The sequence below is a fragment of the Schistocerca piceifrons genome, chromosome 7, assembly GCF_021461385.2.
Source record: "Schistocerca piceifrons isolate TAMUIC-IGC-003096 chromosome 7, iqSchPice1.1, whole genome shotgun sequence".
Taxonomy (NCBI): domain Eukaryota; kingdom Metazoa; phylum Arthropoda; class Insecta; order Orthoptera; family Acrididae; genus Schistocerca; species Schistocerca piceifrons.
In genome coordinates, this window is record NC_060144.1 from 89,820,611 (window position 1) to 89,835,983 (window position 15,373).

A 15,373-nucleotide genomic window follows, 5' to 3' on the forward strand; every position below is an offset into this window, starting at 1 on the left:
CCTATTCTTTCACCATCTCCTCCTGCCCCTCTGTCTGTCTCTCTCCCTCTTAACATTTCCTCACCCCTTTCTCTGTCCGTCCTCTCCTACCCGTACCTATTCTTTCACCATCTCCTCCTGCCCCTCTCTCTGTCTCTCTCCCTCTTAACATTTTCTATGTCCATTTCTTCCCACCCCTATATCCATCTCCTCTCCCCTCTCTGGCCAAGAGCCTTGTTTATTGTTATTGCAAATTCAGATTCTGTAGTAGCAGTCTAATCATTAACCAATCATCCATAAATACAATTTTTCTGTTTGCTAACAATATTTCTTTTCTGTGTACTGTATACATACAAATTAAGCAGTATGTAGTCTATATGTATCTAAATGTTTATTACAGTAACATGTAAAACTCTGAAGTAAATAGGAAAGGTGCATTTTGAGATTTTTGGTTTCCCTTTATATATTATATATATATTTTTATATTACATGTATTAAAATATACTGTATTAAAGAATTAGGTACCAAAAGCAATATCACATTAGAATTCTACGTTTTGTCGAAATTTTAAAGGTATCAGTCAAGAACTTTCAGAGATTAACGATTCTGGACAAACAAACATTTACATTTTTATAATGTTTCCCCATCTTACCCATCTTATTACATATATAACCACATGACATTCCAGTAGGTATATAAAACACTTTAGGTTTTGATAACCTAAATAAATTGGAGGATATTAACAAGACTTTCATGAATGAATTCTACCTGCATAGTAACATAGCACCAATGTCTATACACTGACTGGCAGTTTACTCAAATGAACTTGCAAATTTATATAGTACTTGTCTCGTAAAAACAACGCCACAAAATTTCAGAATTATCTACATATTATATACATGACTTTATAATACTATATCATCATATTTTTCAATATATAGTGTGCCTCATATCAATATGAGATTCACAATTATACATTTGTTGTACATTCCTACTAAAAGTAACCTGTCGTCCTTTCTCTTTCTCTTTACATCCGTAGCACAATAGCTGTCACTAAAACTCAAAGCATATAATAACATATATAAAACAAGGTGAATACATGTAACATTCAAGTTTTGCTATTATTGCAAATTGTAGACAGGTGATGGCGACCCAGAATCAAGTGACTAGACCAGTTCAACCATGAGAACATGCGCAGTATGCTATGCTCACTCCATAGATATACACTATCGGAACAAAAATTAGTACACCTGGAAAGACATCGTCGATTTTGCCTCACTATCGGCATATGCCACCTGGAGGACAGTAAATGTACTGATAATGGTTTCAACATCATCTGCCAACAGATAGCTTAGAGGCATAGCTACCAGAACACCATCATGTCTATCCTTTAATAGTGAATGCTCACAGCCAGAAGGCCCAGTTTGAGACAAACATGTGAAGCAAGCAGGCAACCAGGCCATGGAGAGACACTCATCTTTCCTCCAGTCAAGTGAGCCAGTTTGAAAGGAGTCAAACTGTGGCCTTCTAAGTGGTGGGATGGTCCTTTCAGAGAACAACCACAAAAGTTGGATGTGCTGCGTCAATTGTGCAACGATGGTGGCGTCAGTGGTGATGTGAACATTCTCACATCTATAGATGAGCTTCTGGATATCCACACAGCACAAATGCCCGCCAGGATCGTCATATTGCAAGGGCAGCAGTTGCAAATCGCACAGTTGCCCCAGTAGAGATAAGAGGACTTGTGAGATCAGATGCGTCAAATCAAACTGTTGTGAACCAAATATTTACAGTGGGACTATGGGCATGCGCACCTCGAACTCAACTTCCACTCATGCCATAGCATTGTCGTACATGGCATGACTGGATGTCATCAAAGGATCGCTTGGAAGTTGGAATGTCATGCCACGGTCTTCTGTTATAAAAGCAGATTCTGTTGCATGCAAGTGATGGTTGTTCGTGCATATAATGTAGACCTGGTGAGTGCTATCTTATAAGAGTGCACTCATGCAAGATGCACTGGCCCTACTCCAGCCTTATGGCCTGGAGTGCAATAAGCTATAATTCTTGTTCACCACTCAGTACATGCAGAATATTGTTAGAACTTTTCCTCTACCATTCTTACAAGGAAGGTGATGTTTTGTTCCAACATGATAATGCTCGCCTACACACTGCCTGTGAACTCAATGTGCTCTGCAAGATATGCATCAACTTTCCTGGTCAGCATGATCTCCAGACTTGTCTTCAGTTGATCATTTGTCTGATGATGGGACGAGAAGTGATTCTTTTGACTTGTTAACCAACAACTCTTAAAGAACTACATGAACAGTTTGAGCAGGCATAGCATAATGTACCCCAGGATAGTATTCGACATCTGCATGATTGATTGGATGCCACTACGTGCATTGCCACCCCTGAATGCTACACTAGATAGTAATATGGGTGTTTTAGCACGAGCGACATCTAGTACCTCAGAACCACTAGTGCAATAATTGATCAGTAAATATAATCATTTCATATACTATGTATGCAGTATCACAGCAGTAAATCTTGAGTGGATTGGAAATCTGTAAAAAGGTGTGCTAATATGTTTTCCACCAGTGTATATACTTAATGCATATATATAAATAAAGGCATGTTGCATTAAGTGTCACATCATTTTGACGTCACTTCTTGGTAAGTCGAGCATGGTGCTAGCTTCTGTCGCTACAGAAGCTCTTTGCCTGAGAAGCTGCTCACTGGCTAATAGCACAGTGAATCTCATTGACGGGAATGAATATTATGCTCAGGATGTAAGAAATCCTTAACTGTGGCATTAACACAATCTAATTTGATCTGGCAACACCGCACTCTCTGCTGTTCATTGGTCCTCCTGTTTAGAAAGAAGCAAGACAGCTACAGTTATTTGTGAAATACATATAAAAGTGATGTGGAGTTTGCCTTGTTTGAACAGAGTTCTGCAGTATTTGTCATTACATAATGAAATATTGTCACTACATATTGAAATATCCATTGAGCCAAATATTTTACTGAATTTTAGAATTGGTATTTTGAAACATTTTCATAAGTTAAGATTTAACTGCCAATTTCAATGCACATTTGACCAGCATCATGCATAAATGGAGTTTAGATTTCTCCAGACGAGCACATAGATTTGTTGACTGAAACCTCACAATATTGCGTCAGGGCACTGATATGCCAACAGCTCTCAACGGCCTGTTTCTTTTCCTTTAAATCTCTCACTCCAGGCCACCAGCATTACTTTCAAGGGGCAAGAGAGGCTGTCACAGTCTACACACACTAAAAATTTCATATTTTTTGCGTGGCTCCAAGTTTCACCTTTTTACTGACCATACACCCTTGGTTTCCTTGTTTAATCCTCTCACTTGCTAGCCTGACAAGGCAGTACACCACCTACAACACTGGGCACTGTTCTTGTCTTGCTACAATTACAAAATCCATTTTTGACCTACTCTAAACATGCCAAGTCCAAACATGCCAATGCGGACACCTTGTTCTCCCATCCTATGGGTCCTGATCCCATCTTTGATTGATAAGAATTGCTTTGCTTTCATCTTGATACTGAAATGCAGGCCCTTGTTGAGGGCTTTCCAATTAACGAGCTTGTGCAGAGCAGTTGCTGTTGTCACTGACCTGTTCTCCAACGGGTGGTGTGGTTTGTTCAACAGGCTGGCCAGATAAACCCCAAGTTGGACTTTGGATCCCTTATGCAACCACTTTCCCTTATGGTATCATCTCTCTGCTTTGGATGTTGTTTTGCTGTTGTCCATTGAAAACACCTCTCTCAGAATAGTCATTCCTGCCACGTTACGGCCATTGTTCTACGCCTTCTCCACTAGGGCAATTTCATGCACCAAACTGTTGAGATAAGACGAATTTTTTTTTTGGCCACGGATTGATGGCGAAATTGTCTGTTTTGTCACGGCTTGTGAGCACGGTGGCCAACAATAGGAAGCTCGCACGGCATCTCTGTCCCCCTGAACTGCTCCATGCCAGCCCTGGGAATGCATTTTCCCAGTTTCCATACATTCTCCAGTGTGTGTCAATGTCAGCCGAGGTCACAATTTGTCTGCTTTTGAAGGTTTTTCTATTGAGGGGGTTGCCTTGTACCTTCATTTCCAATAATGGACCACAGACAATTTCTCACACCTTTCAATTGCTTTGTTCCCATCTTAGCATTCGTCATGTTATGGCTCCGCCTTACCACCCTCAATCAAATGGCAATATGTAACAATTAATGTGTATGTTCAATTTTCGAATGAAAAAGTCTGTTATGGATTCTTCACCAGACAATGCTCTTCTCTATTTTCTGAGCACCTACCACTTCACACTTATGTGGGAGTGGAGTCTAGCTGTGTTGTTCCATACTCGGCAGCCACGCACACTCTTCCACCTTCTGTGGCCTGCGTCACACCTGCCACGATCAAGTTCGTCTGGTCACTTCGTGCTGTGATCGCCATTGTGGGCACCACAATTTGGTTGCCAGCCAAAGCAAGTGGATACCAGCCACTGCTGGCACTGGCAGTAGTGGTGCACTACTTTGATCAGTTGCACTTTTGGTCACTGCCCAAAATTACCGATTCATTGGTATGGCACACGCTGCCACACCCTGCCTCACCATCCTCTGCCTCAAGCCCTTCATCGCCTGATGTGGAGGTGTCCCTGTCCAACTGGTTGCCTCCTCCATGTGCGGCGACCTGGGGTTCCAGCTTACCGGCACAGGGCACCAACACATCTCTGGCCTCAGGTCCATTGCCACAGCCTGTTGTTCTGATTGGGCTGCCTCCACCGGCCCCTTGCCATCATTGCTGCTGGGTCCAGCCCTGTCTCCTTCACACTGGGACCACTGGTGACGACACAGAGATGGTGATGGCACCCTCCTCCCCAGTGCTGTCGTTAGGCATAGCGCGGGCCAATCGCCCTCAGGTTTGCCACATCTCCGCACCCCTGTGCTTTGTTGCCACCGTAACACATAGGTCCACCACTGCTGTTGGTACTGGCTGCCATTGCTCCTGATCCAATGGACGTCTCTCTCGTCGAGCTACCAGTTTGTCCCTCATGTCCTGGGCACCCTATTCCGACGAGGGACAGGTGTGCGGTATCCTGCTACTAGTACATGTGAGTGTGTCAAGTGTAGTGTTACCACGCATGTGAACTGAAATCAGCCAAACGTATCAGTGCAGTCTGGCCACTAGAGATTGCCTGTACGAAGCACTCACACAGTGCTGCGCGACTTGCACCTATGTACGTGCGGAGCAGTGCTGACTCATTCTCACTATTTTCTTTTAGTCTCTACTGCTCACATGAGTTGTTTGTGTCTTGCTAATGTTGCACCTTCAGTATGATTCTTTTCTCTCATTACATGTAGTCACGAGAGTCTTATTTTCGTTATTGTTCAGAGGTTTATGAATAAAGCCCTATTTGTGTTACTTAAGATTGGTTTTGTGTATTGCTTGGTTTCTACACACCCTTAATAATCACTTTTGCGCAAAAAAACTGACAAATTTTATATACTGGTCTATATAGGATTGTAAGAATACCCCAAAATGGAAGTTATCCTCTGCTTATCATAAATGATAAAATAAAGGGATTACATTCCCATCAGGATTTTATTTCCACAAGTAGTTGATCTTGTTTTTGTATATGTAATATTTATGTTTAAATGTACTTATTGAAAAAGATTGGTAGCTAGTTAATCCATAACGTCTGCTGGAAGAGAGATATGCCTTAGTAATGTTAAGGAAAGGGACAAGTTAATGAGACTAATATTTAGGCACTCACAAGAGGCAGCATCCTACAAACAGATGTTTGGGTGTACATAGTTCTTTTCTGACTATTAATGTACTTGTCACACTGCTGCCTTAACCATTTGGATAGTTGACAATTCATGTACACAAATGTAAATATTAGTTGTAAAGATTATCACTTAATGAAATTACTGTGTTAGACTAAAAAAGGAGAGGCTCTAACTACACAGATTATATACGCAAAATATTACTAGTGTCACTCATATCAAAGCTACGTACGTATTAGGATACGAGAGTGAGCAGGCTTTGAATGAGTACTGTATCTTGAGTTTTTACAAGATATTTGTATATATTCTGCTCCACTTTTGAGTCTTTACATCTTTTCCTTTTCTTCGAATTTTGATTTGGTTTGGCACTTTGCACGACTTCCCAAAACAATATCTGATGATTCAGGACAGAATTGCATATAGGAAACTAATAAATAAATGTAAATATATCTACTTAGAAGTCAACAGGCAAGGATCCTATAAGGAGGTATATGTTGATATTTATTTTGTGAACACACTTCCTAGTTACTCTAAAATAAAAAACTTGGAATTTGTGTGCAGGAGCATGGTCTATAAATAATGTAATGATACTTTGTGTTATAATGAAATGCGTCTTGTGTTATAACGAAATACAACCTCAAAAGATCACTATGTTACTAAATACAACACAGTGTGGGAGTTTGTTATTACGGATGACAGAGCTAAAATGTTGGTGTATGCTTTGCTCTGATTTCATACTTACTTGGAGATGGACTTAGCCACTCGCTGTGCATGCTAAGGCATTTACAAAATAACTAATCTTGAGTGAATGGAGACAATACTGGAATGGAGACAATACTGGAATGGAGACAATACTGAGCCAAGACAAAACAATGAACCTGTGATCCAACAGTATAAAATTGAAATATTCCTCACACTAAACAGGGATTCATTTGATATAATACATGTATACGTACATGTGTATCTTTTTTCTATCTATGTAAAATATTATTTACGTACCAACACTGACACACTTTTAGTGTGTCCTGTATGGGGTCACGCACTCAGCATTAGTGATTATGAGGTACAAATGTTTCATGCACATACACTGTTAAACTGACTGAGCCAATTTTGGGAGGCTGGGCAAACTGAATGGATGTTTACACTATATTGCTCTGGCCGACGACCTATCAAAAGGCTGAACACCATGATGAATCCTAACACAGTCTTAAGACATCACCTGTGCCATTCCTTTGGTTTTTACACTTGTGGTCATCCTGCCGCAATGTATGTTCGATAAAGGCACAAAATGATAAATATGTAAAGCATTTATAATCACAAAAACTGATATTATGAATTTTAAGCTGCTAAGTGCAAGGAACTATGCTATGTCACTGATCACAAAATATTCTCAAATATCATCTCTGAGCAGTGACCCATGTTTTTTTCCATATTTACTGTTAGCTAAAGCTTCATATGAGGGACGTCAAATCAAAATCTAATGGCTATTTTATATAACTAACTGACTGTAGTAGAAAATAACACTGTGTACCACAATTAACTGAAATGATAATGCAAAAATGGAACCTTAATAACCAAACATCAACAAATACTTATAAAAAATTATAGTACCATAACTAATTCTACCTGTAATAATGTAACTAATATGTAATATTTCTATGTCTAATGAAAAAACACCCTTACAGTGAATTTCAATGGCTACTCCAAGTTGTTCAAACTCTTGTCATAGCCATTCAAAAAATTAATTTTTCAAACAATGGAAACTCCAGGTAGGAATATCAACGATGTAGGAAAAGACAGATTGCTACTTAGTGTAAAGAAAACACATCAAGTTGAAGACAAGCATTATTAAAAGACACATGTAGCTTTCAGCCACAGCCTTCATGAGTAAATGCACACGCACATGAATGCGCGCGCCCACACAGCAAAGCACATCTCAAACAGGCCCGAGATGCTGGAGTTGGCTGTTGTGTGTGCATGAGGCATGCTTGCTTGTGTGCGTGTATGTGTGTCTTTGTGCGCGTACGTGCGTGTGCTCGCTCACGCTTGCTTTTCCTATGGATTAATTTCATTCTTCTTTTATATGAAACAAAGAGAGTTCATTAGAGTCCTATCTATTCCCCTCCACTCCTCCTGACTAGATGCATGTAAGAACATCATATTTATGTCTTTAAGTTAATGTGAATAATAATACTGACAGTAAGTTAAAATGACATAACTATCCATTGAGCATTACCTTAAATATCACTGACTGTATCACCAGTTTGTTGCAAGTTCCAAGAACCTAATGCCACTGTGAAGCATATGTTCGGTGATGTGTTGATGACACACTATCGTATGCATCTTTGGCATCCTCTCTCTTCAAACCTGCAGTCTAAATTGTTTTTTACAAAGTCCGACTATTCTTGCTGTGCACTGTGACATATTTCATCATGCTGTGCTACATTTTGACACGGTCAATCACCACCCAACTTATCGCTCTCCTACAGCAGTCTCTGTGCAAACTGATGGTAAGCCACATAGAATCAGCTACAGTTGGAGTCTGTTCAAACCTTATATTAACTGAAAACTAAACCGAAACATTTTCATTACTGCTGCAGCCTCCCCTATTTTCCCATCTCAGAATAATTAGTATTCTGAGGAACAAAGCAATCGAGCATTCCATCTCTATTCTGACTACATTTTTAGGGGAAATATCACAGACTATGAAGTAAGGAATTTAATGAAGTATTATTAAGTATATACAAAGCAGAGATGATTGGGGACCTGCGTTGCCATAGTTTGTTTTGCGAATGCCCTTATTCAGTCAAAAGTTTGTTAAAGAAAAAGAACCTGAGAGCATGATGCACAGAAATAAATGGCTAAAAATGTAGCTATTTACGGATAAATATGGTTTTGATGTAATTGAAGAATGAAGTAAAAAAAGAACAAGGTCTCAATGAGTCCTTCACAGTCCGAAATTATCCTCCCAGCCTTGTCCAGAAACAAATCTCACCAGTCACCTACTTACCACGGGTACCCCGTTTTCAGCCACAAACGAGCTCTCCTCTTGTGTCTCAGTACCACAAAGGACTGAAGCAACCGAAACCCATTCTCTGCCAGGGTACTATCACAATGCCATGAAATGAGAAATATTCTTCTCACACCTCCAACAGCTGTATTCCACTGTCAACCCAACCTATGTAAAATCCTTGTCAGTTACTACTTGATTCACGCAACCAACCCCTTGCCACATGGCTCACAGCCCTTTCCATACTACAGGCTCCACCTGCCAGAGACTGTGGTCATGTATGTAGGAGTTGCATTTGCGTAAATGTGTGCATGCATGTATGTTGTCTATTTTCGACAAAGGCCTTATTGACCAAAAGCTAACTTTCTGACAATTTTGTTGTTGTGCCTTTCTGTGACTCAGCGTCTCCACTTCGTGGTGAGTAGCAACCATCCTTTTCACATTACTGTTATTCTATCCTGGAGTTCCCATCGTTGGAAAGCGAACACTGGTTTACGTTTAACAATACCTTGACAAGGAAAAGCCTACAAACTGGGCACCAAAAGGAGTAGAAACTGATGAATGACATTTCATTCAGTAGCATTTTTTAACAGCTGTATTGGAGAATAAAATACATTTGTTTGTGACATTATTTGATACTTAGAAACAGAGACACAACAGATATATATTCTTTTATGTGTTTGTACATATATACTTTCTCAGGCAAATATGTCAATGTTTTAAAGCAATTGGATGACTCTGATCCTATTGTTTCATTCCCAGCAGTTTGTATAGTAAAATATTTTTGCGAATAATTCTTATAAATTTAGCTTTGGCAATTAATAAACTTTATCATTGTTAGTTATTTAATTATATCATCATATTCTGTATACTGTATGACATATGGTATCTCATAACTTCACATTCACCATTTGGTACTGGGCTAAGCAAAATTTGTTCATGTTTGGTCTAATGTGAACACACCAACATGTGACCGTGATGTAGCCTTCAGTAAAGTTTTGTTCCATTGATGTTCAGTGTGAATAAATCCAGTGTCTGGCAATTAGTAATTTTCAAATTAAAGGTCTTCTCCAGGGTTTTCAAGTCTTTTTTCAGGTTACTTTTTTATTAAATTTTATACTAAAACTTATTTTTTTCAAAAGTGTACATTGCATATATATGAATTACAATGGAAAATCCAGGATGGAATAATGATAGTTGCTACCCATCATATAGCAGAGATGCTGAGTTGCAGATCAGCCATCTAGAGGAATCCTTTCTAACCACGTAGAATCCCAAACCCTTCACCTGATTCAGATTCTGTGGTGACATCTCTGTGATTGGATCGAGGGTGAGAACACACTTTCCACATTCCCCCAAAATCTGAACATATTTTCCCCCCAATTGCATCACCTGATTCTCCTTAACCCAACAAACCACCTTTCTTGATGTTGACCCCCACCTCATAAATGGCGATATCAGTACTTCCGTCCACATCAAACCTACCATCCACCAGCAATAGCTGAACTTCAACAGCTACCACATGTTACATACCAAAAAGTTCCTTCTGTACAGCCACGGCCGCCTGTATTAGAGGCCGGAGTCGTCAAGTTGACAACGTCGTAGCCTGTGACGTCAGTAGGCCGGCTAGCGTGACCAGCTAGGCCCAGACTGAAGTTTAGATTTCGCCGATTGCAGACGACATGTCAGATATAAATACGCAACCACTTTCTTTTTTTTGTAGATTTGGTCCCTATAAATAACACAGTAACCTAGAAAAGCTAATTTCTCGCAGTATTACACCGACTTTATGTCAGAATTACGCATTTTATTCTCGTTTCCTTGCAACGATGAACTTTTAAATAACTCACATGTGCTTCATAGCAGTATATTATGACGTTTCTTACCCGAGATTTGGAGATACAAGTTCAGCAAACAATTTTGTGAGGTGCCTAGTAACATTATTTGCAGACTTGCAATTATTTCAGTCTTATTTGAAATGTATTGTCATGTTCCTTCCTATATAAATGACAAACTAATATAAAAGTTTCTGACAGCTGCAACACATCTTTCACACCTTTATATATGAGGGTGGCATAATAATAATAATTTTTAATGAACGGTTTTTGTGTATTGTTAATTGGTATGTTAGATTTCTTTTAAAATCATGGGTGATACACAATCTATTTAAATACTTTCACACATCTTTCTGAGTCAGAATGAACTGGGAACCTTGCTGTAGGACTTGCATAAGAAGCATGACTGAAATTTATCAGTGCATTAAAGTTTATTTCATAGTGGCCACCTCCTCCTTGCCAGTACTAATCCGAGCATTTAAGGACTGAGGTTATGGGTAAGAAAGAAATTTCATAATTTTGTGTCAAAAGTTATGTAATGTTTTTAATTTTCTATTAACTCCCTCCTCCTTGGAACATATTAAATGATCATTTTGGAGTTTGGTATAATTATTTAACAATATGTTACAAATAATGGAAACCAGCTTTTTGTAGATATCAGTAAGTGGCCTTCCACAGAGACATGAATCTGTTACAAATATTTGCAGAGAAACATGTGATTTAACTCTTTGGCCAACCAGATTGAGTAGTAACTGCTTTTGATTTTGACAAGTGAGGAATTTTGTTTCATACTCTTCAGATATTAAAAGCTGCACAACTGTATATACAAAAGTGCCAAGTTCCACAACAATATCTGATGGCACAGTCAATCCACTTCGGACAAGGTTATCGAAATATTTATCTGTGGTATGTGTGCCTAAAACAAAATCAGTGCATGTTGTACAACTGAGCAATTGTGTTGTTTTGTGTGCTGCATAACCACAAACATACAGAAGCACAGATTGGTGTACATCAACAGTTTCATTGCCTATGTAGTTCAAAACACTAACAAACGGATTCACGTCAACATCTGTAGACATTACATCTGAGATGCTTATGTCATTCATTATTTCTGGAGAAAATTTTACTGGGCCATATTTTGCAGACTTTATTCCCAAGACACTCATTATACGCAACTTCTTTTCAGATTCAAATACCTGGGTTACAGGAACGTTATAGTTTCCACCCGATAATTGACGATACCTACTAAACCTTGATTCCAAATTATCAGTTTGTAGTTTTCCCGTGCACACCTACACCACTGAAAGAATATTCAACAACTTCTGAAATAACAGAAGTACTCTGATACAGTGCCTGATGTGTGTCTGTGGTCAGACAACTGGTAGTGTCCAAAGCCCTCCATCTCTCTAACCAAGCCAAAAATTTGTCAAGAAATTCAAGCCTGTCATCAGAAGCACTAGTGAAAGGCAGACACAATTCATTTTGTTTGTGAATTCCCTTTGTACAGTTCTTAACATTAATAATATTCCACCAATGGAGAATGATTTCAACAAAGTGTACAGTTCCTGAAATTTCACAATATTCAGCTTTTAAGCCTGCAAGTGTTGTCTCATTAAAAATATTGCAGACAAGACTGACATTTTGTCTTTCTAAGCTACTGGGATACACTGACTTGTGAGTCAACCGAGGAGCTAATTTCAAAAGCTGGTCGAGTTCCTTTTTGTATAGGTTCTCAATATCTGAAAATTTTGCCATTAGCAGATCATTGGATGTTGAGTCAAAATGGGGAAATTTAAATGTTCTGTCACTGTCCCTCTGGTTCAACCAGTTGTTCCTAATACTTTTTAACAAATGAACTGTGTCAAACATTACAAATACAGGGGAACCACATGACAGAAAGGAATATGGGCTGCTGGAATTTTTTACCAACAGTGAAAACATATTCCTATCAATTCTGTTGTTATCAGGTATAATAACAACAGTCAGACAACATGAGGAAAGAAACTGCAACACATTAAGTGTTAATTTATGGAGATCTGAGCCTGACAACTGTTTGACAGGAACCAAATGAACAACTTCTTTGAAACTGCCATATAAAGATGATGTGAGAAAGGCAAGCACAGTTCTTGCCTCAGATGGGGCATTATTTTCTGCATATCCATGGAGTTTCCCCCCTTTAAACTGAATACATGGCTAACATAAATTTCATCCCCTTGCAGAATTACAAATTTTTCTCTCTCATCTAATTTATCCACAACAATTTCAAGAAAATGGGCATTTTGTGATTTATTGGTTGGACAAATCTTCAGTGAAGATGAAAGCTGCTGAATGTGTTTCACATGTGGTAAGGTAAGCAATCCACTTGACCGGAGTGCTGCATAGCATGCTGGAGATTGGTTGTAGATGATAAATGCATGCATCATCATATCAACCGAATATGTCCGCTTATTCATTGCCAACAAATCTATCTGTTCCAACAGAAACAAGAGTGTGGCACAGCAATTTGGATTAGCTTCTGAATGCAGAGTAAGTTTCTTTACAATATTCTTTAATTCATTTAAAAGAGAACTAAAGGTGGGTGTGTAGCTATCACAGTTGATAACTCTACTCAAAATATTTTCAATTTGGTTACTCTTAGTGAGGAAGGTAAAATCCAGCTGAGCTGCTCATGTGACAGAATGAAACCATTCACACACACACTTGAAATGAGTTTGTCATTAATTTCCATACTCGCTTTGACCTGAGGAATGTCTTCAGAAAAATCTATAGTATAAAAGAATATCTTATTCTCTTTAACACTAACACTCCACTTTCCTACACTGTTTATTCTATCCTGGTACTCAGCACACAAACATTGAAAATTTGCAATAATGTCCTCATTTAGCATGGCTTCATTCTTCTCCTCCTCTTCATGGCGTGCACGCTTCCTTCTTATTTCTGGGTCACACCTTCTTGGAGGCTGCACCTTATTTAAATACGATGGTAACCCAGGGAATATTTTTGGCACAGCTTCTGGTAAAAGCAATGGCCTTTGACGAGGAAACTCGTGACAGTTCCCATCAGAGTCCTTGTAAATCTCCACTCTTGATACATCACATTCTTCAAAATGTTTAATGCAAACGACACTTCTATTTGATGGAGTCCAGTCCTTTCTGGGGATATTTCTTGACCACCGTTTTCTGTTTTCCTCTTCAGTAGGGAATCTGAACACTGAGATGTAACCCTCTTCCTTGCTGGATTTGTAGTTGCTGTTGCAACCAGGAACACAACATTTTTCTGGCATCTGCAAATAGAATGATGCATTAATTGCTAACATCTTAAATCAAAATACTATTATGTAAAAATAGCAAATGAGAATTTGAGTGGAATGTTTTTTTTCTACTGCTTGGATATCACGAAACAGAAGTCTACAAACAGAATCAAATGTGTAGAAATATTCACAATATTAACACAAAATCACTTAGGAGAAGATTCTGATACTAAACTTATGAATTCAAAACTTTATTTTCAAATTGTATCTAGAATATAGTAGAACTTTTCTTGCAATTGTGTAGACGAAAGTCGTTCACGTAGCACACTTGCACATATACATGTAAAAACACTACAAACTTCACAGAATTGTATACTTACATTGTGTTATATCTTCAACTGTAGTCACGACTACTTGCTATAAGTCCAGTATAGTGTAATTACACTGTAATTTCGGATAAAACAGACACCTTTAAAGTATGTAAACAACTGCTTCCGTTCGCTACCTTTTAGTCACAGCCATGCGGTAGGCCTTAACGTAACGTTGCCACATTTCAGGCGGCCGTGGTACAGCCTATCCACCCATGACCATCACATGTGTACCAATGAGCAGTCCCTCTTGAAATGTAACCAGGGTCTCACTGAGGCCTTCACATGTTGTAATTACTCTCCCAACCTTGTTTGGAAAAAAAAAAAACACAGATCTTCTGTGCCTCATCTCTCCAGTCACACACCGCCTCCCGATGTTACACTGTCCGGCCGTAGAGGAGCATTCCCCTTGTGACTCAGTCCAACCAGGACTGGAGCATCTGAATCACATTCTCTGCCATGGGTTTTGACTACCTCTCATCGTGCCCTGAAATGAGGAGTATCCTACCCACTATCCTCCCCACCCCTCCCACTGCGCTATTCCACCACCTGACTGCACCAGCTGCCCTTCCCTCTCCTCACCATGTCTCTGTATGCTCCCACAAGTAGCATTTTATCACCCCCGCCCCAGCCTCCTCCTCACCCCCACTGACCAGTTGGTTTTTCTCCCATCATAAGCTGCTGCCAAAGACTGTCGTCGCGTGTGTGTGTGTGTGTGTGTGTGTGTGTGTGTGTGTGTGTGTGTGTGTGTGTGTGTGTGTGTGTGTGTGTGTAATTCTGATGAATGCCTGTTTGACTGAAAGCTTTGTTTGACAGTGTTTTTGTTGTGCCTATCTGCAAATTAGCATCTCTGCTATACAGTGAGTAACAACTATTCTTTTCATAATATTGTCAGATATGATTTACAAAGTTTATAAAATACCAGCTGTTGCCCATGTCTGTGTTTACATATTGGTAGTTTTGTTATGATGAGTGATGGTAAATAAGATACAGTACGCAAAATAACATCAGCTGCTCTCAAGTGCCTGCCTGTTAAAGTAAACATAGCTTGTACTGTGCATCCCCCCTCTCCCCTCCCCAAATGACCCAACTCACAATGAAGCAGCTGTGCAGCAT

General features: G+C 39.3%; 1 protein-coding gene across 1 annotated transcript in view; it reads right to left on the reverse strand.

Annotated features, from left to right (window-relative positions):
- Positions 1-11,156: 11,156 nt before the first annotated feature.
- The window catches only part of LOC124804945, a 32,933-nt gene continuing 28,716 nt past the window's right edge, over positions 11,157-15,373 (reverse strand). Inside the window, exon 2 of the mRNA XM_047265330.1 lies at positions 11,157-13,922. Within this exon, the coding sequence (XP_047121286.1) occupies positions 13,248-13,922 (675 nt within the window). The 3' untranslated portion in view covers positions 11,157-13,247. The remainder of the gene's footprint in view (positions 13,923-15,373) is intronic.